Genomic DNA, 26,159 nt, shown 5'->3' on the forward strand with positions numbered 1-26,159 from the left:
AGGGCTAGGGTTTCATATTAGGGTTTCAAACTAGGGCTAGGGTTTCAAATTAGGGTTTCAAACTAAGGTTAGGGTTCCAAATTAGGGTTTCAAACAAGGGCTAGGGTCTCAAATTAGGGTTTCAAACAAGGGCTAGGGTCTCAAATTAGGGTTTCAAACTAGGGCTAGGGTTTCATATTAGGGTTTCAAACTAGGGCTTCAAATTAGGGTTTCAAACAAGGGCTAGGATTTCAAATAAGGGTTATGAAGTAGTGCTAGGGTTCAAAATTAGGGTTTCAGACAAGGGCTAGGGTCTCAGATTAGGTTTTCAAACTAGGGCTAGGGTTTCATATTAGGGTTTCAAACTAGGCTAGGGTTTCAAATTAGGGTTTCAAACTAGGGTTAGAGTTCCAAATTAGGGTTTCAAAAAAGGGTTAGGATCTCAAATTAGGGTTTCAAACTAGGGCTAGGGTTTCATATTAGGGTTTCAAACTAGGGCTAGGGTTTCAAATTAGGGTTTCAAACTAAGGTTAGGGTTCCAAATTAGGGTTTCAAACAAGGGCTAGGGTCTCAAATTAGGGTTTCAAACAAGGGCTAGGGTCTCAAATTAGGGTTTCAAACTAGGGCTAGGGTTTCATATTAGGGTTTCAAACTAGGGCTTCAAATTAGGGTTTCAAACAAGGGCTAGGATTTCAAATAAGGGTTATGAAGTAGTGCTAGGGTTCAAAATTAGGGTTTCAGACAAGGGCTAGGGTCTCAGATTAGGTTTTCAAACTAGGGCTAGGGTTTCATATTAGGGTTTAAAACTAGGGCTAAGGTTTCAAATTAGGGTTTCAAACTAGGGCTAGGGTTTCAAAATAGGGTTAGGGTTCCAAATTAGGGTTTCAAAATAGGGTTAGGGTTCCAAATTAGGGTTTCAAACAAGGGCTAGGGTCTCAAATTAGGGTTTCAAACTAGGGCTAAGGTTTCAAATAAGGGTTATGAAGTAGTGCTAGGGTTCAAAATTAGGGTTTCAGACAAGGGCTAGGGTCTCAGATTAGGGTTTCAAACTAGGGCTAGGGTTTCATATTAGGGTTTAAAACTAGGGCTAAGGTTTCAAAATAGGGTTAGGGTTCCAAATTAGGGCTAGGGTTTCAAAATAGGGTTAGGGTTCCAAATTAGGGTTTCAAACAAGGGCTAGGGTCTCAAATTAGGGTTTCAAACTAGGGCTAGGGTTTCAAATTAGGGTTTCAAACTAGGGCTAGGGTTTCATATTAGGGTTTCAAACTAGGGCTAGGGTTCAAAATTAGGGTTTTAAACTAGGGCTAGGGTTTCAAATTAAGGTTTTAAACTAGGGCTAGGGTTTCAAATGAGGGTTTATACTAGGGCTAGGGTTTCAAATTAGGGTTTCAAACTAGGGCTAGGTTTTCAAATTAGGGTTTCAAACAAGGGCTAGGGTCTCAAATTAGGGTTTCAAACTAGGGCTAGGGTTTCAAATTAGGGTTTCAAACTAGGGCTAGGGTTTCATATTAGGGTTTCAAACTAGGGCTACGGTTACAAAATAGGGTTAGGGTTCCAAATTAGGGTTTCAAACAAGGGCTAGGGTCTCAAATTAGGGTTTCAAACTAGGGCTAGGGTTTCAAATTAGGGTTTCAAACTAGGGCTAGGGTTTCATATTAGGGTTTTAAACTAGGGCTATGGTTTCAAATTAAGGTTTTAAACTAGGGTTGGGGTTTCAAATTAGGGTTCCAAACTAGGGCTAGGGTCTCAAATTAGGGTTTCAAACTAGGGCTAGGGTTTCAAATTAGGGTTTCAAACTAGGGCTAGTGTTCAAAATTAGGGTTTTAAACTAGGGCTAGGGTTTCAAATTAAGGTTTTAAACTAGGGTTAGGGTTTCATATTAGGGTTTCAAACTAGGGCTAGGGTTTCAAATTAGGGTTTCAAACTAGGGCTAGGGTTTCAAATTAGGGTTTCAAACTAGGGTTAGGGTTCCAAATTAGGGTTTCAAACAAGGGCTAGGGTCTCAAATTAAGGTTTTAAACTAGGGCTAGGGTTTCAAATGAGGGTTTATACTAGGGCTAGGGTTTCAAATTAGGGTTTCAAACTAGGGCTAGGTTTTCAAATTAGGGTTTCAAACAAGGGCTAGGGTCTCAAATTAGGGTTTCAAACTAGGGCTAGGGTTTCAAATTAGGGTTTCAAACTAGGGCTAGGGTTTCATATTAGGGTTTCAAACTAGGGCTACGGTTACAAAATAGGGTTAGGGTTCCAAATTAGGGTTTCAAACAAGGGCTAGGGTCTCAAATTAGGGTTTCAAACTAGGGCTAGGGTTTCAAATTAGGGTTTCAAACTAGGGCTAGGGTTTCATATTAGGGTTTTAAACTAGGGCTATGGTTTCAAATTAAGGTTTTAAACTAGGGTTGGGGTTTCAAATTAGGGTTCCAAACTAGGGCTAGGGTCTCAAATTAGGGTTTCAAACTAGGGCTAGGGTTTCAAATTAGGGTTTCAAACTAGGGCTAGGGTTCAAAATTAGGGTTTTAAACTAGGGCTAGGGTTTCAAATTAAGGTTTTAAACTAGGGTTAGGGTTTCATATTAGGGTTTCAAACTAGGGCTAGGGTTTCAAATTAGGGTTTCAAACTAGGGCTAGGGTTTCAAATTAGGGTTTCAAACTAGGGTTAGGGTTCCAAATTAGGGTTTCAAACAAGGGCTAGGGTCTCAAATTGGGGTTTCAAACTAGGGTTAGGGTTCCAAATTAGGGTTTCAAACAAGGGCTAGGGTCTCAAATAAGGGTTTCAAACTAGGGCTAGGGTTTCAAAATATGGTTAGGGTTACAAATTAGGGTTTCAAACAAGGGCTAGGGTCTCAAATTAGGGTTTCAAACTAGGGCTAGGGTTAAAAATTAGGGTTTTAAACTAGGGCTAGGGTTTCAAATTAAGGTTTTAAACTAGGGCTAGGGTTTCAAATGAGGGTTTATACTAGGGCTAGGGTTTCAAATTAGGGTTTCAAACTAGGGCTAGGGTTTCATATTAGGGTTTCAAACTAGGGCTAGGGTTCAAAATTAGCGTTTCAAACTAGGGTTAGGGTTTCAAATTCAGGTTTCAAACAAGGGCTAAAATCTCAAATTAGGGTTTCAAACTAGGGCTAGGGTTTCATATTGGGGTTTCAAACTAGGGCTAGGGTTTCATATTAGGGTTTCAAAATAAGGTTAGGGTTCCAAATTAGGGTTTAAAACAAGGGCTAGGGTCTCAAATTAGGGTTTTAAACTAGGGCTAGGGTTCAAAATTAGGGTTTCAAACAAGGGCTATGGTCTCAGATTAGGGTTTCAAACTAGGGCTAGGGTTTCATATTAGGGTTTAAAAATAGGGTTAGGGTTCCAAATTAGGGTTTCAAAGGGCTAGGGTCTCAAATTAGGGTTTCAAGCTAGGGCTAGGGTTTCAAAATATGGTTAGGGTTCCAAATAAGGGCTAGGGTTTCAAATTGGGGTTTCAAACTAGGGCTAGGGTTTCATATTAGCGTTTCAAACTAGGGCTAGGGTTCAACATTAGCGTTTTAAACTAGGGCTAGGGTTTCATACTAGGGTTTCAAACTAGGGCTAGGGTTTCAAACTAGGGTTAGGGTCTGAAATTAGGGTTTCAAACTAGGGTTAGGGTTCCAAATTAGGGTTTCAAACAAGGGCTAGGGTCTCAAATTAGGGTTTCAAAATAAGGTAAGGGTTCCAAATTAGGGTTTCAAACCAGGGCTAGGGTCTCAAATTAGGGTTTTAAACTAGGGCTAGGGTTTCATATGAGGGTTTCAAACTAGGGGTAGGATTTCAAATAAGGGTTATGAAGTAGTTGCTAGGGTTCAAAATTAGGGTTTCAAACAAGGGCTATGGTCTCAGATAAGGGTTTCAAACTAGGGTTAGGGTTCCAAATTAGGGTTTCAAACAAGGGCTAGGGTCTCAAATTAGGGTTTCAAACTAGGGCTAGGGTTTCAAAATAGGGTTAGGGTTCCAAATTAGGATTTCAAACAAGGGCTAGGGTCTCAAATTAGGGTTTCAAACTAGGGCTAGGGTTTCATATTAGGGTTTCAAACTAGGGCTAGAGTTCAAAATTAGCGTTTTAAACTAGGGCTAGGGTTTCAAATTCAGGTTTCAAACAAGGGCTAGGATCTCAAATTAGGGTTTCAAACTAGGGCTAGGGTTTCATATTAGGTTTTCAAACTAGGGCTAGGGTTTCATATTAGGGTTTAAAACTAGGGCTAAGGTTTCAAATTAGGGTTTCAAACTAGGGCTAGGGTTTCAAAATAGGGTTAGGGTTCCAAATTAGGGTTTCAAAATAGGGTTAGGGTTCCAAATTAGGGTTTCAAACAAGGGCTAGGGTCTCAAATTAGGGTTTCAAACTAGGGCTAAGGTTTCAAATAAGGGTTATGAAGTAGTGCTAGGGTTCAAAATTAGGGTTTTAAACTAGGGCTAGGGTTTCAAATTAAGGTTTTAAACTAGGGCTAGGGTTTCAAATGAGGGTTAGGGTTCCAAATTAGGGTTTCAAAATAGGGTTAGGGTTCCAAATTAGGGTTTCAGACAAGGGCTAGGGTCTCAGATTAGGGTTTCAAACTAGGGCTAGGGTTTCATATTAGGGTTTAAAACTAGGGCTAAGGTTTCAAAATAGGGTTAGGGTTCCAAATTAGGGCTAGGGTTTCAAAATAGGGTTAGGGTTCCAAATTAGGGTTTCAAACAAGGGCTAGGGTCTCAAATTAGGGTTTCAAACTAGGGCTAGGGTTTCAAATTAGGGTTTCAAACTAGGGCTAGGGTTTCATATTAGGGTTTCAAACTAGGGCTAGGGTTCAAAATTAGGGTTTTAAACTAGGGCTAGGGTTTCAAATTAAGGTTTTAAACTAGGGCTAGGGTTTCAAATGAGGGTTTATACTAGGGCTAGGGTTTCAAATTAGGGTTTCAAACTAGGGCTAGGGTTTCATATTAGGGTTTTAAACTAGGGCTATGGTTTCAAATTAAGGTTTTAAACTAGGGTTGGGATTTCAAATTAGGGTTTCAAACTAGGGCTAGGGTCTCAAATTAGGGTTTCAAACTAGGGCTAGGGTTTCAAATTAGGGTTTCAAACTAGGGCTAGGGTTCAAAATTAGGGTTTTAAACTAGGGCTAGGGTTTCAAATTAAGGTTTTAAACTAGGGTTAGGGTTTCATATTAGGGTTTCAAACTAGGGCTAGGGTTTCAAATTAGGGTTTCAAACTAGGGTTTCAAACTAGGGTTAGGGTTCCAAATTAGGGTTTCAAACAAGGGCTAGGGTCTCAAATTGGGGTTTCAAACTAGGGTTAGGGTTCCAAATTAGGGTTTCAAACAAGGGCTAGGGTCTCAAATAAGGGTTTCAAACTAGGGCTAGGGTTTCATATTAGGGTTTCAAACTAGGGCTAGGGTTTCATATTAGGGTTTCAAACTATTGCTAGGGTTCAAAATTAGGGTTTTAAACTAGGGCTAGGGTTTCAAATTAAGGTTTCAAACTAAGGCTTAGGGTTTCATATTAGGGTTTCAAACTAGGGCTAGGGTTCAAAATTAGCGTTTTAAACTAGGGCTAGGGTTCAAAATTAGGGTTTCAAACAAGGGCTATGGTCTCAGATTAGGGTTTCAAACTAGGGCTAGGGTTTCATATTAGGGTTTAAAAATAGGGTTAGGGTTCCAAATTAGGGTTTCAAACAAGGGCTAGGGTCTCAAATTAGGGTTTCAAACTAGGGCTAGGGTTTCAAAATAGGGTTAGGGTTCCAAATTAGGGTTTCAAACAAGGGCTAGGGTCTCAAATTAGGGTTTCAAACTAGGGCTAGGGTTTCATATTAGGGTTTCAAACTAGGGCTAGAGTTCAAAATTAGCGTTTTAAACTAGGGCTAGGGTTTCAAATTCAGGTTTCAAACAAGGGCTAGGATCTCAAATTAGGGTTTCAAACTAGGGCTAGGGTTCCAAATTAGGGTTTCAAACAAGGGCTAGGGTCTCAAATTGGGGTTTCAAACTAGGGTTAGGGTTCCAAATTAGGGTTTCAAACAAGGGCTAGGGTCTCAAATTAGGGTTTCAAACTAGGGCTAAGGTTTCATATTAGGTTTTCAAACTAGGGCTAGGGTTTCATATTAGGGTTTAAAACTAGGGCTAAGGTTTCAAATTAGGGTTTCAAACTAGGGCTAGGGTTTCAAAATAGGGTTAGGGTTCCAAATTAGGGTTTCAAAATAGGGTTAGGGTTCCAAATTAGGGTTTCAAACAAGGGCTAGGGTCTCAAATTAGGGTTTCAAACTAGGGCTAAGGTTTCAAATAAGGGTTATGAAGTAGTGCTAGGGTTCAAAATTAGGGTTTTAAACTAGGGCTAGGGTTTCAAATTAAGGTTTTAAACTAGGGCTAGGGTTTCAAATGAGGGTTAGGGTTCCAAATTAGGGTTTCAAAATAGGGTTAGGGTTCCAAATTAGGGTTTCAGACAAGGGCTAGGGTCTCAGATTAGGGTTTCAAACTAGGGCTAGGGTTTCATATTAGGGTTTAAAACTAGGGCTAAGGTTTCAAAATAGGGTTAGGGTTCCAAATTAGGGCTAGGGTTTCAAAATAGGGTTAGGGTTCCAAATTAGGGTTTCAAACAAGGGCTAGGGTCTCAAATTAGGGTTTCAAACTAGGGCTAGGGTTTCAAATTAGGGTTTCAAACTAGGGCTAGGGTTTCATATTAGGGTTTCAAACTAGGGCTAGGGTTCAAAATTAGGGTTTTAAACTAGGGCTAGGGTTTCAAATTAAGGTTTTAAACTAGGGCTAGGGTTTCAAATGAGGGTTTATACTAGGGCTAGGGTTTCAAATTAGGGTTTCAAACTAGGGCTAGGGTTTCATATTAGGGTTTTAAACTAGGGCTATGGTTTCAAATTAAGGTTTTAAACTAGGGTTGGGATTTCAAATTAGGGTTTCAAACTAGGGCTAGGGTCTCAAATTAGGGTTTCAAACTAGGGCTAGGGTTTCAAATTAGGGTTTCAAACTAGGGCTAGGGTTCAAAATTAGGGTTTCAAACTAGGGCTAGGGTTTCAAAATAGGGTTAGGGTTCCAAATTAGGGTTTCAAAATAGGGTTAGGGTTCCAAATTAGGGTTTCAAACAAGGGCTAGGGTCTCAAATTAGGGTTTCAAACTAGGGCTAAGGTTTCAAATAAGGGTTATGAAGTAGTGCTAGGGTTCAAAATTAGGGTTTTAAACTAGGGCTAGGGTTTCAAATTAAGGTTTTAAACTAGGGCTAGGGTTTCAAATGAGGGTTAGGGTTCCAAATTAGGGTTTCAAAATAGGGTTAGGGTTCCAAATTAGGGTTTCAGACAAGGGCTAGGGTCTCAGATTAGGGTTTCAAACTAGGGCTAGGGTTTCATATTAGGGTTTAAAACTAGGGCTAAGGTTTCAAAATAGGGTTAGGGTTCCAAATTAGGGCTAGGGTTTCAAAATAGGGTTAGGGTTCCAAATTAGGGTTTCAAACAAGGGCTAGGGTCTCAAATTAGGGTTTCAAACTAGGGCTAGGGTTTCAAATTAGGGTTTCAAACTAGGGCTAGGGTTTCATATTAGGGTTTCAAACTAGGGCTAGGGTTCAAAATTAGGGTTTTAAACTAGGGCTAGGGTTTCAAATTAAGGTTTTAAACTAGGGCTAGGGTTTCAAATGAGGGTTTATACTAGGGCTAGGGTTTCAAATTAGGGTTTCAAACTAGGGCTAGGGTTTCATATTAGGGTTTTAAACTAGGGCTATGGTTTCAAATTAAGGTTTTAAACTAGGGTTGGGATTTCAAATTAGGGTTTCAAACTAGGGCTAGGGTCTCAAATTAGGGTTTCAAACTAGGGCTAGGGTTTCAAATTAGGGTTTCAAACTAGGGCTAGGGTTCAAAATTAGGGTTTTAAACTAGGGCTAGGGTTTCAAATTAAGGTTTTAAACTAGGGTTAGGGTTTCATATTAGGGTTTCAAACTAGGGCTAGGGTTTCAAATTAGGGTTTCAAACTAGGGTTTCAAGCTAGGGTTAGGGTTCCAAATTAGGGTTTCAAACAAGGGCTAGGGTCTCAAATTGGGGTTTCAAACTAGGGTTAGGGTTCCAAATTAGGGTTTCAAACAAGGGCTAGGGTCTCAAATAAGGGTTTCAAACTAGGGCTAGGGTTTCATATTAGGGTTTCAAACTAGGGCTAGGGTTTCATATTAGGGTTTCAAACTATTGCTAGGGTTCAAAATTAGGGTTTTAAACTAGGGCTAGGGTTTCAAATTAAGGTTTCAAACTAAGGCTTAGGGTTTCATATTAGGGTTTCAAACTAGGGCTAGGGTTCAAAATTAGCGTTTTAAACTAGGGCTAGGGTTCAAAATTAGGGTTTCAAACAAGGGCTATGGTCTCAGATTAGGGTTTCAAACTAGGGCTAGGGTTTCATATTAGGGTTTAAAAATAGGGTTAGGGTTCCAAATTAGGGTTTCAAACAAGGGCTAGGGTCTCAAATTAGGGTTTCAAACTAGGGCTAGGGTTTCAAAATAGGGTTAGGGTTCCAAATTAGGGTTTCAAACAAGGGCTAGGGTCTCAAATTAGGGTTTCAAACTAGGGCTAGGGTTTCATATTAGGGTTTCAAACTAGGGCTAGAGTTCAAAATTAGCGTTTTAAACTAGGGCTAGGGTTTCAAATTCAGGTTTCAAACAAGGGCTAGGATCTCAAATTAGGGTTTCAAACTAGGGCTAGGGTTTCAAATTAGGGTTTCAAACTAGGGTTAGGGTTTCAAATTAGGGTTTCAAACTAGGGTTAGGGTTTCAAATTGGGGTTTCAAACAAGGGCTAGGGTTTCATATTAGGGTTTCAAAATAAAGTTAGGGTTCCAAATTAGGGTTTCAAACAAGGGCTAGGGTCTCAAATTAGGGTTTTAAACTAGGGCTAGGGTTTCATATGAGGGTTTCAAACTAGGGCTAGGATTTCAAATAAGGGTTATGAAGTAGTGCTAGGGTTCAAAATTAGGGTTTCAAACTAGGGCTAGGGTTTCATATTAGGGTTTAAAAATAGGGTTAGGGTTCCAAATTAGGGTTTCAAACAAGGGCTAGAGTCTCAAATTAGGGTTTCAAACTAGGGCTAGGGTTTCAAAATAGGGTTAGGGTTCCAAATTAGGGTTTCAAACAAGGGCTCGGGTCTCAAATTAGGGTTTCAAACTAGGGCTAGGGTTTCATATTAGGGTTTCAAACTAGGGCTAGGGTTCAAAATTAGGGTTTTAAACTAGGGCTAGGGTTTCAAATTAAGGTTTTAAACTAGGGCTAGGGTTTCAAATGAGGGTTAATACTAGGGCTAGGGTTTCAAATTAGGGTTTCAAACAAGGGCTAGGGTTTCATATTAGGGTTTCAAAATAAGGTTAGGGTTCCAAATTAGGGTTTCAAACAAGGGCTAGGTTTTCAAATTAGGGTTTCAAACAAGGGCTAGGGTCTCAAATTAGGGTTTCAAACTAGGGCTAGGATTTCAAATAAGGCTTATGAAGTAGTGCTAGGGTTCAAAATTAGGGTTTCAAACTAGGGCTAGGGTTTCATATTAGGGTTTAAAAATAGGGTTAGGGTTCCAAATTAGGGTTTCAAACAAGGGCTAGGGTCTCAAATTAGGGTTTCAAACTAGGGCTAGGGTTTCAAAATAGGGTTAGGGTTCCAAATTAGGGTTTCAAATAAGGGCTAGGGTCTCAAATTAGGGTTTCAAACTTGGGCTAGGGTTTCATATTAGGGTTTCAAACTAGGGCTAGGGTTCAAAATTAGGGTTTTAAACTAGGGCTAGGGTTTCAAATTAAGGTTTTAAACTAGGGCTAGGGTTTCAAATGAGGGTTTCAAACAAGGGCTAGGGTTTCATATTAGGGTTTCAAAATAAGGTTAGGGTTCCAAATTAGGGTTTCAAACAAGGGCTAGGGTCTCAAATTAGGGTTTTAAGTAAGGTTTCATATGAGGGTTTCAAACTAGGGCTAGGTTTTCAAATTAGGGTTTCAAACAAGGGCTAGGGTTTCAAATTAGGGTTTCAAAATAGGGTTAGGGTTCCAAATTAGGGTTTCAAATAAGGGCTAGGGTCTCAAATTAGGGTTTCAAACTAGGGCTAGGGTTTCATATTAGGGTTTCAAACTAGGGCTAGGGTTCAAAATTAGGGTTTTAAACTAGGGCTAGGGTTTCAAATTAAGGTTTTAAACTAGGGCTAGGGTTTCAAACAAGGGCTAGGGTTTCATATTAGGGTTTCAAAATAAGGTTAGGGTTCCAAATTAGGGTTTCAAACAAGGGCTAGGGTCTCAAATTAGGGTTTTAAGTAAGGTTTCATATGAGGGTTTCAAACTAGGGCTAGGTTTTCAAATTAGGGTTTCAAACAAGGGCTAGGGTTTCAAATTAGGGTTTCAAAATAGGGTTAGGGTTCCAAATTAGGGTTTCAAAAAAGGGCTAGGGTCTCAAATTAGAGTTTTAAACTAGAGCTAGGATATAAAATTAGGGTTTTAAACTAGGGTTAAGGTTTCAAATAAGGGTTTCAAACTAGGGCTAGGGTTTCAAATTAGGGTTTCAAACTAAGGCTTACGGTTTCATATTAGGGTTTCAAACTAGGGCTAAGGTTTCAAATCAGATTTTCAAACAAGGGCTCCAAGGTAAAAAAGAAATAAAAAAAGGTTAAGAACCCCTGTTTGGTGACTTTTCAGCCAATAATGGAGGATCGAGTCCCCCTCTCAAAAATGTGGTAAGGTAAAATCCTGACTTGGTTATTGCACCTTTTGGTGCTTAAAATCCTTGTTGTGGCAGATGCTGTGTTATAAACAAGCTGGCCGCAATGTACCAAAAGAAAATTGAAGGAGAAATGGAACTAGTAGTCATGGCGCAATAACCAACCTGGATTTTAGCTTTAGTAACAATCTTAAGGTGGGATTCTACTGAAGGTAAGCCATTTTAAAGTAATAAGAAAAAGTTTTCAATAGTTAGAAGTGGACATTTTGAATCCAACTAAAACTCATTCGCTGCCGTCAACATGATTAGGGAACAAGGTTTTGGGTAGACTCTTAATTTTAATATCGATATAAAATGCTCATTTTGATGTCTGTCCTTTCTGCAGTTCCGGACGTCACCAGATGCTGCCCCTCCTGTCGTCTTTGTCGTCCCTCGTTCTGTACCTGCGCCGGCTGCAGCATTCGGCCTTCCTGTCGCTGTCTCGCCAGATGCAGTCAGCCGAGGCCTGGCGCCTCCTCTGCCACTCCAGCCTGGCGCTCCTCATCCTGTACAACCGCCGGCGCGAGTGCGAGGTGTCCAAGTTGTCCATCACAGAGTACCGAGCGCGCGTCACTCCTCAGTGCCCCGTTCCCGTTCCCCCTGGCTCCCCCCCCGCTCTCACCCCGCTGGAGGCCTCCCTGTCTCCCTTTGAGAGGCTGGTTCTTTCCCACCTGCCGCGGGTCGGCGTCCAGGGCAAACGTGGACGCATCCAGCCTCTCATCCTCCCCCCTCACTGCGAGCCCTGCCTGGAACTCCTCCTGCAGACGCGCCAAGACGTGGGCGTGGACCCGGTCAACCCTTACATCTTCGCCAGGCCATATCACTCCCCGGCCACACCCCTGCGAGGCACAGACCTCCTCCGAAGCCTGGCCCGCTCCAGCGGCACCCGCAACCCCAGAGCCCTCACCCAGACAAGGGTACGGCGACAGGTGGCCATCTTGACCCAGCTGCTGCTTCTCGGAGAGGGAGAGGAGCAGGGCCAGCCGGGAAGCAGCGCGGTGGAGAGGCTGGAGCACTTCCTGGAGCGGGAGTACCATGTGACACAGAACTGCGCCGGAATTGGCCAAGATCCGGGCCTGATGGGCAGAGTGGGCCGCGTCGTGCTGTGTGGAGAGAGAGATGGAGTGCTCTTCAGAGGAATGAGCCTGAACCACATCTGCTTGGAGTTGGACGGTGAGCTGGACGGACGAGCGACACTGATGTTGTTTGGTGTTGTCTTTGTGTAAATGGAAGGCGTTTGAATGCTGTGCCACGGGAAATTGTGCAATTTCACTTCATTGGTCTACTGACAGGCAGAACAATTAAATGTCATGCCACTAGATGGCAGTGTTGCCACTCATACTGCAGAATAAGCTTTTTGTTCAACTAAATAAGCCCTCATTTTTTTGGGCATGTGGCAAGATCATTTCTGACTAAATTGAGACAATATCATCATTTCAGTGTATTTACTTTTTTTTGTGTTCTGTAGATGGTTTATAAAATATGTGCCTTGGCTCACTAATGGTGGGAAATACTGCAGCAATAAGTAGACTAATGAAGTCTCCCCTTTCCTCCAACCTATTCACAGTTATGTCGGGAAACTCTGCCGACTCTTTTTCGGAGGGAGAATCTGAAGGGGAGCAAGTCAAGGAGAATCCAGAGTCCCCCACACTTGCCCCCACTCCAAAACCCACACCTACCCTGCTCTATGTCAGGAAGGGCAAGAACAACGGCCGAGTGGGACGACCCAAGAAGCTCAAAAACACCCAGTCGCTTGCTCCGCCGCCGCCTCCCCTGCTGCCAATTAACCGAAGGAGAGGCTCGGGTAAGACAACATTTTGTCTGTGTTTCATAAGGTTATTCCAATTACAAATAACTACAATGTGAACCTCTAAATGTTTATTTTATTTTATTATTATGTCTTCTCCCAGGAAAGCGCGGCGTCCTGAAGCGTCCATGGTCCGAGGCGGAGCGAGCGGCAGTGGAAGAACACCTGACCCAAAACATCAACGAGCTCCGCGTTCCAGCCAAGGCCGACTGCGAGCGCTGCCTGCAACAGTGCCCCCTGCTGGTCAGCAACCAGCGGGACTGGCGGGCCATTAAGTTTTATTGCCACAATCGCATTCAGCTGCTGAAGAAGAATCAGCGGCGTGAAAGCGAGCCGCTGCCCCTCACCGTGTGCTGAGAGGAGGCGAGGAGGATGATGGCGGTCAGCAGGCGCCCTTGATACTCAGCTATTAACATTTCACTGACAGTAGAAGGCATTTTAAGACATTTCAAGAACAAGTACTTTTTCTTTTACGTTCCTGGTGGTAAGACGGCATTCTGTTAAGGTGCTGTGTTGGACAGTTACATGACAATGACTGAAGCATACACTGTGTTCTTTATGGACGTCTCAATGTGCAAATGTGCGGCATTTAACCCTTCGTGTTGTTATATGAAGTAGCATTAGAGGTCCATGTGCCCGGAGGTTTTACGTCAACCACATTTCCTTCGATGGAGGCAGAGAAAGACATTCAATGCTAGTGTAGAAGAATCCAAACTTTTTTTTCTGCTATTTGTGCAGTTGACCTCAGTGTTCCAATTTTGTATAATTCAATTTAGATTCTTGTTCTTCGAGGTAAGTTGAGGTACGAGCTGGTCTGTGAAGATCTTGCAACGGAGATACATTTGTCCAGGAATTCCAGATTTGGAGTTGTAAATTTCATGTATATGTGACATCAGAATGTTTTCTAGTACCTGCAATGTTTTGTTGAACTTTCCACAATCAAGAGCGTTTTTTGTCCACTTTACCATGTGCAGTCCTTTCATCAAGAAAATGTGTTTTTCCTGCGTGTCACGCTACACTATCGACTGGATCACTTTATATGTAAATAGACTCGTTGCTCGTGTTACGTGTCTTCAAAAGTAGGCGGTTACAAACTCTGAAACGTGATTGTTCTTGATTGTTCTGTTTCCACCAATGTCGTATTCTCCCATGGCTGTTTTTTTTTTCCAGCTACAACAGATCCTTGCGTTGAAAAATCTCTTCATCCATCATTCAAAAGCTTCTGTGAAAACCTAAGATGGAAACTTTTGCCGAATCTGTAATGTTAGTTCTTGCTCCAGCCTCGTCATTTACGTTGTATATAACAAATATATGATCACTATAAAAACTGGTAGACTATATGTAGCCTCTTTTCATTTCTGAGTCAATACTATCTGTATATAAACCTGTTTTGTAAATCTCAGAGAAACAAAAACAGTTTGACTTGCTTTGGTTGGTGTTGTGTTTTTTTTTTTTTTATAAGTCTTATAAAATTTTAAAATCCCATGTCTTGTGATATATGTATTGTTGTTGTCCTTTCGTGGCTGATTTTGCTTTCTTATTATGTTTGAAAAACAATGTATTGATTTAGATCTAAGTAGGATAGTTTGGTTAATGTTAACGTCAAAGATGTATTTATATCCAATGGTAAAATAAGCTTGGCATTTGTGTTACTGAAACCTAATTGAATGTTCCAAAAACACGTGATGTGAATCGTCATCCTGGAACTACATCAAGGTAAGGATCGCTGGTTAAAAGTGGTCCCTTTTTTTAGACAACCTGATTTAATATTCAATTTTTGACAACTTTAATTTTGGTTTGTTGTGAATAATATGTTTAACATCTATACGACGTGTAATGGAGTTTTAATTTGGTATAAAAGTGGATGTCTGGCAAACGTCTAAATTTAGATGTCTATAGACGTCCATTAGCGGTTATTTAAACGTCTTAAGAATAGACGAGGGGTCTTGACGTAGACGTCTAAAAAACTTTTCATTTTTAGACCATTTGTAGACCGTTTTCTGCCTAGACATGTAAGTATAATTTAGACGGAAAAATGCTGGCTGGGTATTGTCAGGTTGCAATTGGCCAACAATGACCACTTTCTATAGTCCAAGCAAGGGTTGTATCCTTTTCTTCATAACATCCTGCGGTGATAGCTGACATAAGTGGGAGGACAAATGGTGGTGAAGGAGGTGGATGGCAAGTGTGAGATTGCAGTGCTGCGATGACAGCTGTCTGACTCCTTCAAGTACGGAGGCAGAGGCCTTTGAATCCAAAACAACGTTTAGGAAAGGTGATTTGAACCAAAGGTTACTGCTGATCAACATGAGTTATATGACAATCATCTATATAACAGGGGTGGCCAAGTTTGGTCCTCCAGAGCCAATATCCAGCCTGTTTTCCATGTTTCTCGCCACTAACACTTCTAATTCATGATCAGGATCGTTATCAGGCTTCTGCAAAGTTTGCTGATGAGCTTATCGTTAGATTCAGCTGCGCTGAAAGGAGGAGACATGGAAAACAGGCTGGATAGTGGCTCTCGACGAACGAACTTGGCCACCCCTGATCTAAAGCGATGGGGTTGGAAGGAGGCCTCTAAATACGCATTCATAGTGGCGATTTATGAATCCAATCCACTATACATAGAATCCGCTGACGTTGCGGGGTCGCGAGTCTGCCCCTCATTTTGGGGCAATTTTGCAACTTAAGAGGTGGGACTTAAAATATTAATATTAATATATATTAATATTATATATTAAAATTAATATATATTAATTAAAATATATATTAAAACAAAAATATTTTGAAGATTGGCTGACCAAAAATTTGAGAATCAGCCAGGGGTCGAAATCCCCCATTGAAATGAATGGCGGGCGACCAGGGGTCGAAATCCTCCATAAGTCAGCTTTGCTTCTATTGTGTTTACACCGAATGTTCTTTTATTGATGAATATCACCCCCAGCTTCCTCTAACATTACTTGTGTAAGCAAGACGTAAACGGAAGATTTAGCCCAACATCCATGGAATTGATTGGATTAGAAACATTTGCCGATACTGCCTGGACCGGACGGCATGGCAACGTACGCTCTATGGTAGGATGGCTCTCAAAACAAAAACACGGACATTCTTGCGTCTTCTGTACTTTCAGCTTTTATTTGTTGCTATGTGCATTTAGCATTTGTAAATTGGAGTTGAAGAATCTCGGGTTATTTTTACACCAAGTTAGCTAGTTCCCCGACTGCGCTAGCTACTAGCGCTAGCATGTTACAACAAAAACAACATTGTTGATTCATCACTTATTTTTGTACACTTTAACAACAATAACTTTTGGGCTGCTGGGAAAGGAAATGAGAGACCTTAAATATTAAATACCTTTTATTTGGAGAGATCTCAAAATCGAACATCTTGACCACACATCTTTTATTAGCCAGAGCTAGCCACTCCTAGCGGCTCACATATATCGCGATCGCATTATGGTAAGCGCATTTAATCACTTAATCAAAATGGTCAGAACACACTTTGGTAGACTTTGATGTATTTTTGTAATTTCCATCACATATAAATGCAATACAAAATCTAAAATGAAAGTGAAAGAAAGAAAATAGAAGTTCAAAATGAAAAGAATAATTAGTAAAGTCAGAATTTCCATGTTCAAAGGGAGCAGGAAGAAGTACAAGAACTTATCTAGTCCCCGCTAACTTATATCATGATAATGTACAGTAAGTTATTATATTTAATAATATATCATTTAAATAGAAAAGAAAGCAAATGATGAAGAAAAAAACGAATGACAAATAAACAGAACATGAACTTTTCTTTGTTCTTATTGTTTTTTTTAAGTCACTTGTGCCCCCTTAACCCAAAGCAGCAGCCCTCTTTGATATCAAAACAACTTCTGAATACTGTTTAAAAATAATAATTCTATGTGAGAACTGTCTCACATTCATGCAATAATTAAAATTTTACAATTAACCTGACAGAAGCACAAAGACTATAACGTTTGAGAGAATGTACACTGAAAGGCTTCAGAGAGTGTCTTATGAATATCAATTAAGAAAATGAGTAGACCCACACACACACACACACACATACAAAGCAAGGCTGCTAATATGTTTTCATGCAGACATGTTGATTAGCCATTAACTGTAATTTCTTTGACTATTGTCTGCTGACACCCAGACCAAGCGAAGCGATGCTCAAAGCAAGGAAATTACCTAGTTACAATCAGCGCCTTTTTTGTTGCATGCCTGCTAACACGGAGCCATTCCTGGAAAGAAATGTCTTGACGTATTTGCCGAAACAACATATTTGTCTTTGTGTGTGACATTATGCAGACATTGTATTTCCCTATATTTTGAAAACTATAAGGATTCAACTCAATTATTGAAGCTTTTCATTCAATGAAGCCCAATTAAGTGTGAGTCAATTACTCAACCCAGCAAAATTGTTTTTTATAGTGCTTTTCACCAACAAGTCACAAAGTGCTTCACAAAACTAACATCAGTTATTGTTAGTATAATTTAATTTAATTTTTACCCTTCAAATGTCCATTTATTTGTTGTTGTAAATCAACCAGCAAAATGACCCCAGTTAGGAATCGCTCCAGCAAGCCATTAAAACCCATCTTTCAGAAACTGAGCATCAAATTGAATCATCCTCCATTAACCCAAATAGTATGATTCAATCATGTAAGTGAAAAGGGATTAAAATAAATAAGTGTCCTTGATTGAGCTAATACAGTAAGCAATGTTTCATATAAATAATATAGGCTATTATTGACATGATATTTTTTAAGAGCTGAAGTTGAAAACTACAAAATCAGAATCTTAGGGAAGTTACAGTACATTTCAATTAACACAGCAAAAAAAAATAAAAATATATATATTGTTTGTGCAATATGGGAAGAAACCACAGTATCCAGAAAATAAAACAAACGGAGAACCTGCAAATTCCGCCCACGAATGAAGAAGCCAAATTAAAGGCCAAGACTCAGAACTGTGAGGCAGATATGGCAACCACGAGTTCACCATGCTGGCCCTATTTCTGCATCATTAACCATTATTCCAATGTGTCCCCAAAGCAGAAGACTTTCCAAAGCTATCTTATTTGCAGATGCGAGGTAATAAAAATGCATGCAAGGTTGTTAGAGCAAGTGAGGTGCGGTGAGGTTCACGGTTGGTCACGCCTGAGTCAGATTTACACATTTATTATGAGCAAAACACCATGAGATGCTTTTAGTTACATTTGTAGCCAGACATTAACTCATTCACTGCCATAAATTTATTTTTAAAATATTATTAAAAATTAGGGGTGACAAGTGATCATTTTTTTTAATTTAATTAAAAAAATTCTAGGTTTTCATACTGAGGTTGATAAAAGTGGGAAAAAAATGTTGAACTAATAGAAATAGTTCAAATGAATTTTTGACGTTTATAGCCGTCAATGGCAGTAAATTAATAAAAACTATTTTTTTTTTAAAGATTATTAAAAATTCAGGGCGTCAAGCGATTAAAATTTGTAATCAGAATTAATCGCATGACTTCACTAGTTAACTCACAATTAATCACAAATTTTATATCCGTTCCAAATGTACAATTAAAAAAATCTAGTTTTTCATACTCGTTAACAAAAGTGGGGAAAAAAGCTAAACTGATAGAAATAGTTCAAATGAATTTTTGACGTTTAGAGCCGTCAATGGCAGTGAATGAGTTAATAATGGTAAATTTTCATTTGAACTATTTCTATTAGTTTCACATTTTCCCCCCACTTTTGTTAACAAGAGTGTGACAACCTAGAATTTTTTTATTGTACATTTAGAAAGGATATAAAATTTGTGATTAATCGTGAGTTAACTATTGAAGTCATGCGATTAATTACTATTAAAAAAAAAATTCTCGTCTGACGCCTCTAATTTTTAATAATCTTTCCTTTTCTGTTTTTTTATTAGGGGCATTAGGCGATTATTTTTTTAAAATTGTAATTAATCACATGACTTCACTAGTTAATAGTAAAATACTTTGACTTGACTATGGTTCTATTTCTACCTTTTGTGACCTATTGCGCAATCTGAGGTGAGGCTGGCAACTTGCTGCCGCACTTACCTTCTCACTCATGAATTTGAAAGGAAAACATCAATTCAGCAATTTTAATGAAGCGTGACCATATTTTGATTTCCAATAAAGAGGACACTGGATCCGGCCGGCCTCGAGATAAGTAAATTATAGTCCAGGTTTATTCAAAGATGGCCAATTTTCTAGTTTAACATATGCCTCATCTGTATGGGTTGAAAATAAAGCGAGAAACTTGACTCTCTTTGGGAGTCTTTTTCATGAATTTATAAATAAAAAACCCGGACGCTCAGACAGATGTAAAAAATTGGACATGTCTGTGCAAAAGAGGACGTTTAATCACCCAACTGGAATAAAAAAAAAAGCTCTGCCTCCCCTACCCACACATCTCTAGTCACAGCACGTGCTCACATAAGAGTAAAGATATGCAAAATATATTCGGAATCCAAGCAGTAGCGGCTGCCTCTAGTTTAGAGTCCAATGCGTTAACAAATAAATTGGACCGCTTGAAAGTTGAAAGCGCATCAGTTTAAAATTCACCTCACAGTGCAAAGATGAGGAACCCTAATAGCAACGTCTCGTGTTCAATTTCCTTCCAGATCTGCACAGGAAGTTTGAAAATCATGTTAATGGTTTAAAGTGTCATTTCCATAGTAACCGTTTATACCATGGCTAACACTGCCATTGCTGATGTTACTATGCAGGGTTGCGTGCCGTGTTTTGGGATGTGACTAATGTCCGTTTCTTGTGATTTGCCATTCCGGTTTAAGTCCCAACTGCTTGCAGAACTACTGAAAAGACTCCGGTTCAATTTACACTGCAGTTCTCAAGTGACTCCTTTATTTATTCCTTTTGCTTTTCAATTTGACTGCAAATTTGAGATTTTGGATTTTGGTATCATATTGTATTTTCAGCCCAAATATAAACATGTTTTTTTAAATAGCTGTTCAGCTACACATAGACTCTAATTTTGGACATTTATAACCTATTGAACCACTTAGCTAGCGAATGCCTCCATTCTTGTGGACAATGAATTCTTGTGTCAACCGTGCAAAATACGCAAGATCATGAAAAGCCCTGGTTTAAAATGTCCTAATCCAGCAACTACACAAATGTTTGACTTCTTTAACTCATTCACTGCCATAATTTCATAAAAAAAAAGATAAAAAATTTGGGGCGTCAGGCAGCTACATTTTTTAATCGTAATTAATCGCATGACTTCTCTAGTTAACTCATAATTAATCACAAATTTTATATCTGTTCTAAATGTACAATAAAAAACTTTTTTTGTAGCTTTTCATACTCTTGTTAACAAAAGTGAAACTAATAGAAATAGTTCAAATGAATTTTTGACATTTATAACCGTCAATGGCAGTGAATTAGTTAATTAAAAAAGAAGATAGTGTCTGGTCGGTGCTGGATTTCACTTTCCTTTCTTTGGTCCTTCCTCGGGTCTCCTGACGGCCTCACGGCTCTGGCTGGGTTCTGAAGTGTTCGGTTTAGGTGAACGGTATGGGATTTTTTAAATAGGTTTTAGGTGAACTAATGAATACACACTCACACGCATGCACATACAAAATAAAAATTCATTAAAAATATATATATATATTAAAAAAAATAGAGAGCGAGAGTGCGCAATGATGATGACATGTCAAATCGGTAAAATTACCGAATGAACAATACTGAGCTCTATAAAAAAACAAAAAAAAAGTTAGTGACTTGTTGACTTAAATTGCCTATTTCGAGCCTCAGCTACTTTTCTAACTATGAGTCACACCGTCTTAGAACAACCAACGGCATGATTCACTTTTAACCTTTAAGTGCCTAGTTATGCATGCCATAACCGCAATTAGACATTAATTATGGCATTGCTCCTTTTCCACAGCGTTGACTCCGATTTGTGACTCAAGTCCAAAATCTGACAAAAGCCAGTGCCACTAGTTGAGGCGCTAAATGGGAGCTCATCAGCAGGCAAGCTCAAGTGACCTTTCTGAACGTTTCATACTTTTCACTGCGGTTGCAAACGTCAAATTGCTTTCACATTCACTTTTCTAATGCACTTCAGCAGACATCCAAAGGTTGCCACAACAACGAACCAACGAACGGGTGGGGGGGTACTCAACAATATTTGAGATCAAATGGTCTTCACTGACATTCATCACAGATGGTGGCTTTCTCTGACAGGAGTGCATAAAGGTTCGACTTTCTTGAAGCACAACGTAAATGGCTGTGTCTCTCATCTTTGTGATCGACAGGTGGTTCGTCCCGGGTAAACCCAGCAGCAGCGGAAATAAGCTTCGGCTTCTGCAATGAATTTTGAAAAATGATCGCCGCTTTTGAAAATGGACAGACTACAGGTAATATTTACACTGGGAAACAACAAGAGTACTCGTGTCATTTTACTGACCACGCATGAAAGAGGATAGGTTCAAGCACTATCCAAATGGGGAGATAATTAGGGGGGGGTTCAAATATTATCCTGATCACAAGTCCGGAATATTTTCAATACACATGTATAAAAACTACCAATTACGTACCTAATCATTACAAACCGCAAAAATAAGGTCACCAACCTGCACACTGACTCACTCATTTGCATTTGTGATGAAAATGCCAGAGGCAAAAATAACTATACCCCCCCCTTCATCACTCTTCAGTGGCCCCTGTGGCCTTTTAACAAATTGTAATGACAAAAACAAAACAAAGCAATTGATTGTCAAGCGCACGCGCGAAAGAGCAGTTCAATGCTTTGCAACCTTGACACTATGCTTTGATGTGAGGGGAATGAATATCTGTCGTTCTGGTGTTGCGCGGGCCATCGTTTGGGTCGTGACTCGTGAGTACCCAACAAGTCTGACTGTTGTCCAAAAACGCTAGGCTACCATGTGGCCATAGTGTAGCGTAGCGTAAGCACTTTTGTCTATTTATTTGATTTCAATTTATTTTTAGTTAAGGTTGCTAAATGTTTATGCATATAATTTGACCTTTTTTTTTTCTTCTTTTTCTAGAGCTCAGTATTGTTCATTCGATTTGACATCATCATTGCTCTCCTTTTTTTTAAAAAATATATAATAAATAAAATGTTTTTTTTTTTAATATATATACATATATATGCACATACACACACATATATATATATATATTTTTTTTGTATGTGGGTGAGCATGTGCATGTGCGTGCGTGCGTGCGTGTGTATTCATCAGTTCACCTAAAGCCCATTAAAAAAAAAATCCCATACTAATAATATAATATAATAATAAATTGCCAAATGCAGAAACATCAATGTAAGTTATCACGATGTAGTGGCTCTCGCTAACAGACAGAATTAAGTAACCAGAATTAGGTTAAAAAATTCTATATAATATATAGCATATAATTTGACCTACCTCATCCTCATGCACTATTGCACTTATGGTTCAATACATTCCTATTGCATACGTGAATGTTTTGTTTTGTTTTTTTTCCAGATCAACCAGTTGTAGTTCCGTATTAATTTTCAAATTACCGGTAACTTTTTTGTTTTATGTTATTATTTGTTAGTCATTTCATATGTTAAATGTTTGGGCTGTGAGTGTTTTTGCGAATGTTATTTTTTAACAACAAATGACCACAAATATTTGTATGATATAGAATGAAAATAAATAAGTGCTGTCAAAGTTAAAATGTTAACTAATTAATTAATCACAAAAAATGTAGAATAATTTTTTTTCTAGGTTTTTGTACTCTTGTTAACAAAAGTGGGAAAAAAAAGTGAAATTACTAGAAATAGTTCAAAATAATTTTTGACGTCAATAGCCGTCAATGGCAGTGAATGAGTTAAAGATAGCACAGTTTGTGTTTGAGCAATGAACATAATTACATGCATTAAAGTAAAGCATTTAATACATGTTTGTGTATGACATTCAGAATATTTGTTTATGTCAAACTTTTGGGGTCATTTTTTTCCATTTTAAATTATGCAATTAAATAACGGATTAGAAAAAGCGGGCGTGTGCAGTGGATCAAACATTGTTGAAGACGTCCTGATAACATTAAATGTCGAAAGAGTTAACACATAACAGGTGCTCTTCAAATTTGTCAGGCAAAAAAATGTTGATAATAAGCCTTTTTTAACTAAGCGATTAATCGGGATTAATCACATTTCTAAAATGTGATTAATCAGATTTGAAAAATTAATCATTTGACAACTCTAAAATAAACATTTGAAAAAGACAAATTTGTTTGCTGTTATAATCAGAGCTACAAATATATCAGTTTTTCCATTCCTGGATGCACAAATGGCAGATTATATGAAGACTACGTATATAAAATATATAAAGGTATCGACTAGGGGTGTTAGAAAAAATCGATTCTGCAATATATCGCGATATTACAGCGCGCAATTCTCGAATCGATTCAATATGCGGCCGAATTGATTTTTAAACATCAATTTTTTTTTTATGGGAATATTCAACAAAACGTCTAATTTAGGGTTAGGATTCACACATTAAGCATGGAAGAATGTTATATTAATGGAACATTAAGGCTTGATATTTTATTTCAATGCTGTTCAAACATGAAACAGACTGCAACCTGAATTTTCAGATCAATAAATACATTTTCATACAAATCTCAGTGTACATGTACAAGTTTACTGATTTGTATTTTCTAAACTTGAGTAAAAATAAAAAATAAATCGCATAATCAATTTATAGATTCGTATCGGGATTAATCGGCATCGAATCGAATCGTGACCTATGAATCGTGATACGAATCGAATCGCATGCAATTTGGCAAGAGCCCCAAAATGTATTACTAAATCCATTTTGTTTTAAAAACAGCAAAGTGTTACCTCCAAGTTGTTGAAGAAAACATTCATAAGCTGGGAAGTACACCTGAACAATCTTCTACCATTTCAAACAGGAAGTGATAGGGGCTGCTCCGTCTTGCCAGCTCATTGGCGCTCTCCCCGCTGTTGCTGCGAAGTCCCGCCTTCAGGTGGCGCTGACACAAGAGCAGCTCCAAAGTGTGGCGCCACTCACTTTTGGACGAACTGCTGTGCGAGGCCGCAAGGTGCAGCGGCGTGAGGCCTCCGTTGGTCTGCGCGTTCACGCCGGCGCCGTGATGAAGGAGCAGGGTCGCCATGGCGACGTGCCCCCAACGGCAAGCGCTGTGGAGCGGCGTCCAACCGTCGACGGTGCGAGGATTCACCTTCGACCCGGCGGCCAGCAAGGCGGCCGCCACGTCCACGTGGTTGCCGTAGGCTGCCCGGTGCAGGGGAGTGTACGCGTCCTCGTCGCTGCTGTGCACCAACGAGGCCTCTGCGGCTAATAATCGACGGACTGTGGACGCCTGCCAGGTAAATCGCATCGGTAATCAATAATGGATGGTTTACTCTATCTTGCCAGTAATTGCTCTCAAGCAGTGGTACGAAAAGCACCTGTCAAATGATTGGCTCCGCATAATTTGTGTCACGCGTTGTTCAGAAATTGATTTTAAAAATAGTGTAGCTTTTTCGTTTCGATTAGCAACTTATACGATGTAGAAACCAGATAGAAAATGCACACTTGTTTAGCTATGTTAGAAATCCAGCCGCAAAGTTCATCTTGAACAGTTGAAATCATTTTCAGTAGGATACTTGAATACTAAAATATTTGATAGCTGCAGCCCGAGGCATTAAACTACTAAATATTGCCACATTTTTTTAATTTGGCAAAGCCCTCCAAAATTGAAAGTTGCTGCTCAAATGAAGTCATAGATTAGCATAACTGCCCAAAAAAAGTGGTGCTGAATTATCATGAGGTGTTATACATGTTATGTAAGCTGGAGAATGGAGACGAAAAAGTGTACACTTACACGGTTGTTTTCTGCAGCCCAAAGAATGAGCTCCGCTGGTTTGTCTTTGAGACTTTCTTCTTTTTGGAGGTACCACTCCTCACTTTTGACCTCTTCATCCTCCATTTCTCCCTCTTCATCCTTACTCCCAGTCCAGAGGCTGCTAGCCCCTCGCGGGATCAGGTGGCTGTGCGTATTTAGAAGCTCCAGTTGGTTCAAATCATCTGGAAGCTCCATACTGACGCTTCTATTGTCCAAGAATCCACAAACAAAAGCAATGAGAGAGACATAGTGGCACACAGTATCCATCCCATCTTGTCTATAGTCCTTATCAGTGTTATGGTTATGGAAGTAATGCTTTTCTAATAGCTTGCCCATATTTGGAAGTGATTCCTTAATGTCCAACCAAGAAATAGCATTGATCTCAATCTGATAGTCATTTAACAATTTAGCATCACTCAAGGTTTTAACCTTCCTTCTGAAGGATTAGCTGGAAGCAATCTATAAATAATAAGAGAAAGAGAGAGAGAGAGAGAGAGAGAGAGAGAGAGAGAGAGAGAGAGACTTCCTTGTCAATTTTAAAGTCTTCCCTTTGATCCCTAAACCTTACACAAGCTTTTACACCACGCAAGAGACCACCATTGCTAGGCTATGTAGACAAAACACAGGAGTTTCTTCCGGGTTTCCACTGTGCGCACGATTAAGCAGCAGGAGAACTGTTAGAGCTCACAAACGATTAAAAAAATGGACCTAAAGCTGCCCAACATGCAAGTGCAATGCTTGTCCATGTTTCATTTCAGAAATGGATGGTTCTGTGTCGCTACCTGTCATTATTTAACGTTTACCCTTTACGTTAGATGACTGCTGCTACTGTTTGTTGGCGTTCAAGTAAAATACGGACCTATGTAATGTGCAGAGCACGCGAGTGTTATAGTCATAAAATTAACTATTTTTAAAGAAAGTGCACGCAAAATTAGAACTGTTTCTCACCCCACGGGTTTTCGTATTCAAAACAAAAATCCGAGAGACCATCTTTTAGATGTGTTGGGGAAATGTAGTTTTTAAAGACTCAATATTAGTTCAGAATTACATTTAAAAAACTACATTACCCAAAACTAGTCACGGTGACTTTTTCTTCGTCATCTTCTTTTATATTTTTTGGGGCGCTGCATTCTAGTGTTGCTACATCTAGCGGTTATTCTGTGAACTACGAAAATCTCAGTATTTCCCAACCTTCATTAATTAATACAAACTACATTCACGAAGACAAATGATAGATAGATAGATAGATAGATAGATAGATAGATAGATAGATAGATAGATAGATAGATAGATAGATAGATAGATAGATAGATAGATAGATAGATAGATAGATAGATAGATAGATAGATAGATAGATAGATAGATGGATGGATGGACGGATGGATAGATAGATAGATAGATGCATCATCACCTCAGTGTCTCATCACTTCTAAAGTAAATAACTATAATATATAAATAAATATTATAGCTGAATGTTTGTCTCTGTGGAACTTTTCTTGTTTATCTTGCCCTGACTTGATGTTTATTTCTTACACTTTAAATTAATTATCATACATCATAGTCAACTTGTGTCTGAAGTTCTGTTCAATATTCACGCACGACGCCATGCTCTACCACCATAATTCATTTTTTTATCTCTTCTGAAAGGACGATCCATCCATAAGCCTATTCCAGCTGATTTATAGTGAAGCCTGGATGGGTCATCATCCAATTGCAGGGCCAATGGGAAAAAATGACTCAATTTGTGGTTGTTATCAAATCTGGATTGCATCATCCAATCATACAACAC

General features: G+C 39.3%; 2 protein-coding genes across 7 annotated transcripts in view; one reads left to right on the top strand and one right to left on the bottom strand.

Annotated features, from left to right (window-relative positions):
- LOC144055364 (uncharacterized) overlaps positions 1-13,949 on the top strand; it is a 32,489-nt gene extending 18,540 nt beyond the window's left edge. For 2 of the 3 annotated variants that reach the window (XM_077571274.1, XM_077571273.1), the window contains 3 exons: positions 11,004-11,830; positions 12,225-12,461; positions 12,568-13,949. In XM_077571274.1, coding sequence (XP_077427400.1) covers positions 11,004-11,830; positions 12,225-12,461; positions 12,568-12,821 — 1,318 coding nt within the window. In that variant the 3' untranslated portion in view covers positions 12,822-13,949. Of the gene's footprint in view, positions 1-11,003; positions 11,831-11,949; positions 12,183-12,224; positions 12,462-12,567 lie in introns of those variants that run through there. The other variant, XM_077571276.1, reaches the window with a different exon arrangement.
- Positions 13,950-15,578: 1,629 nt separating this feature from the next.
- Positions 15,579-25,367, bottom strand: ankrd49 (ankyrin repeat domain 49). Of its 4 annotated transcripts, none has more exons than XM_077571717.1 (3): positions 25,319-25,367; positions 24,350-24,575; positions 15,579-23,845 (listed from the first exon to the last, which is right to left on the bottom strand). In XM_077571717.1, the coding sequence occupies exons 2-3, from the start codon at positions 24,563-24,565 to the stop codon at positions 23,369-23,371; spliced, it is 693 nt and encodes a 230-aa protein (XP_077427843.1). In that variant the 5' UTR covers positions 24,566-24,575; positions 25,319-25,367; the 3' UTR covers positions 15,579-23,368. The 4 variants fall into 4 exon arrangements, with proteins under 4 accessions (XP_077427843.1, XP_077427844.1, XP_077427845.1 ...); XM_077571718.1 differs by lacking the exon at positions 25,319-25,367 and adding an exon at positions 25,153-25,300; XM_077571719.1 differs by lacking the exon at positions 25,319-25,367 and adding an exon at positions 25,174-25,297.
- Positions 25,368-26,159: the final 792 nt, after the last annotated feature.

This window comes from Vanacampus margaritifer, chromosome 7, assembly GCF_051991255.1.
Source record: "Vanacampus margaritifer isolate UIUO_Vmar chromosome 7, RoL_Vmar_1.0, whole genome shotgun sequence".
NCBI lineage: Eukaryota > Metazoa > Chordata > Actinopteri > Syngnathiformes > Syngnathidae > Vanacampus > Vanacampus margaritifer.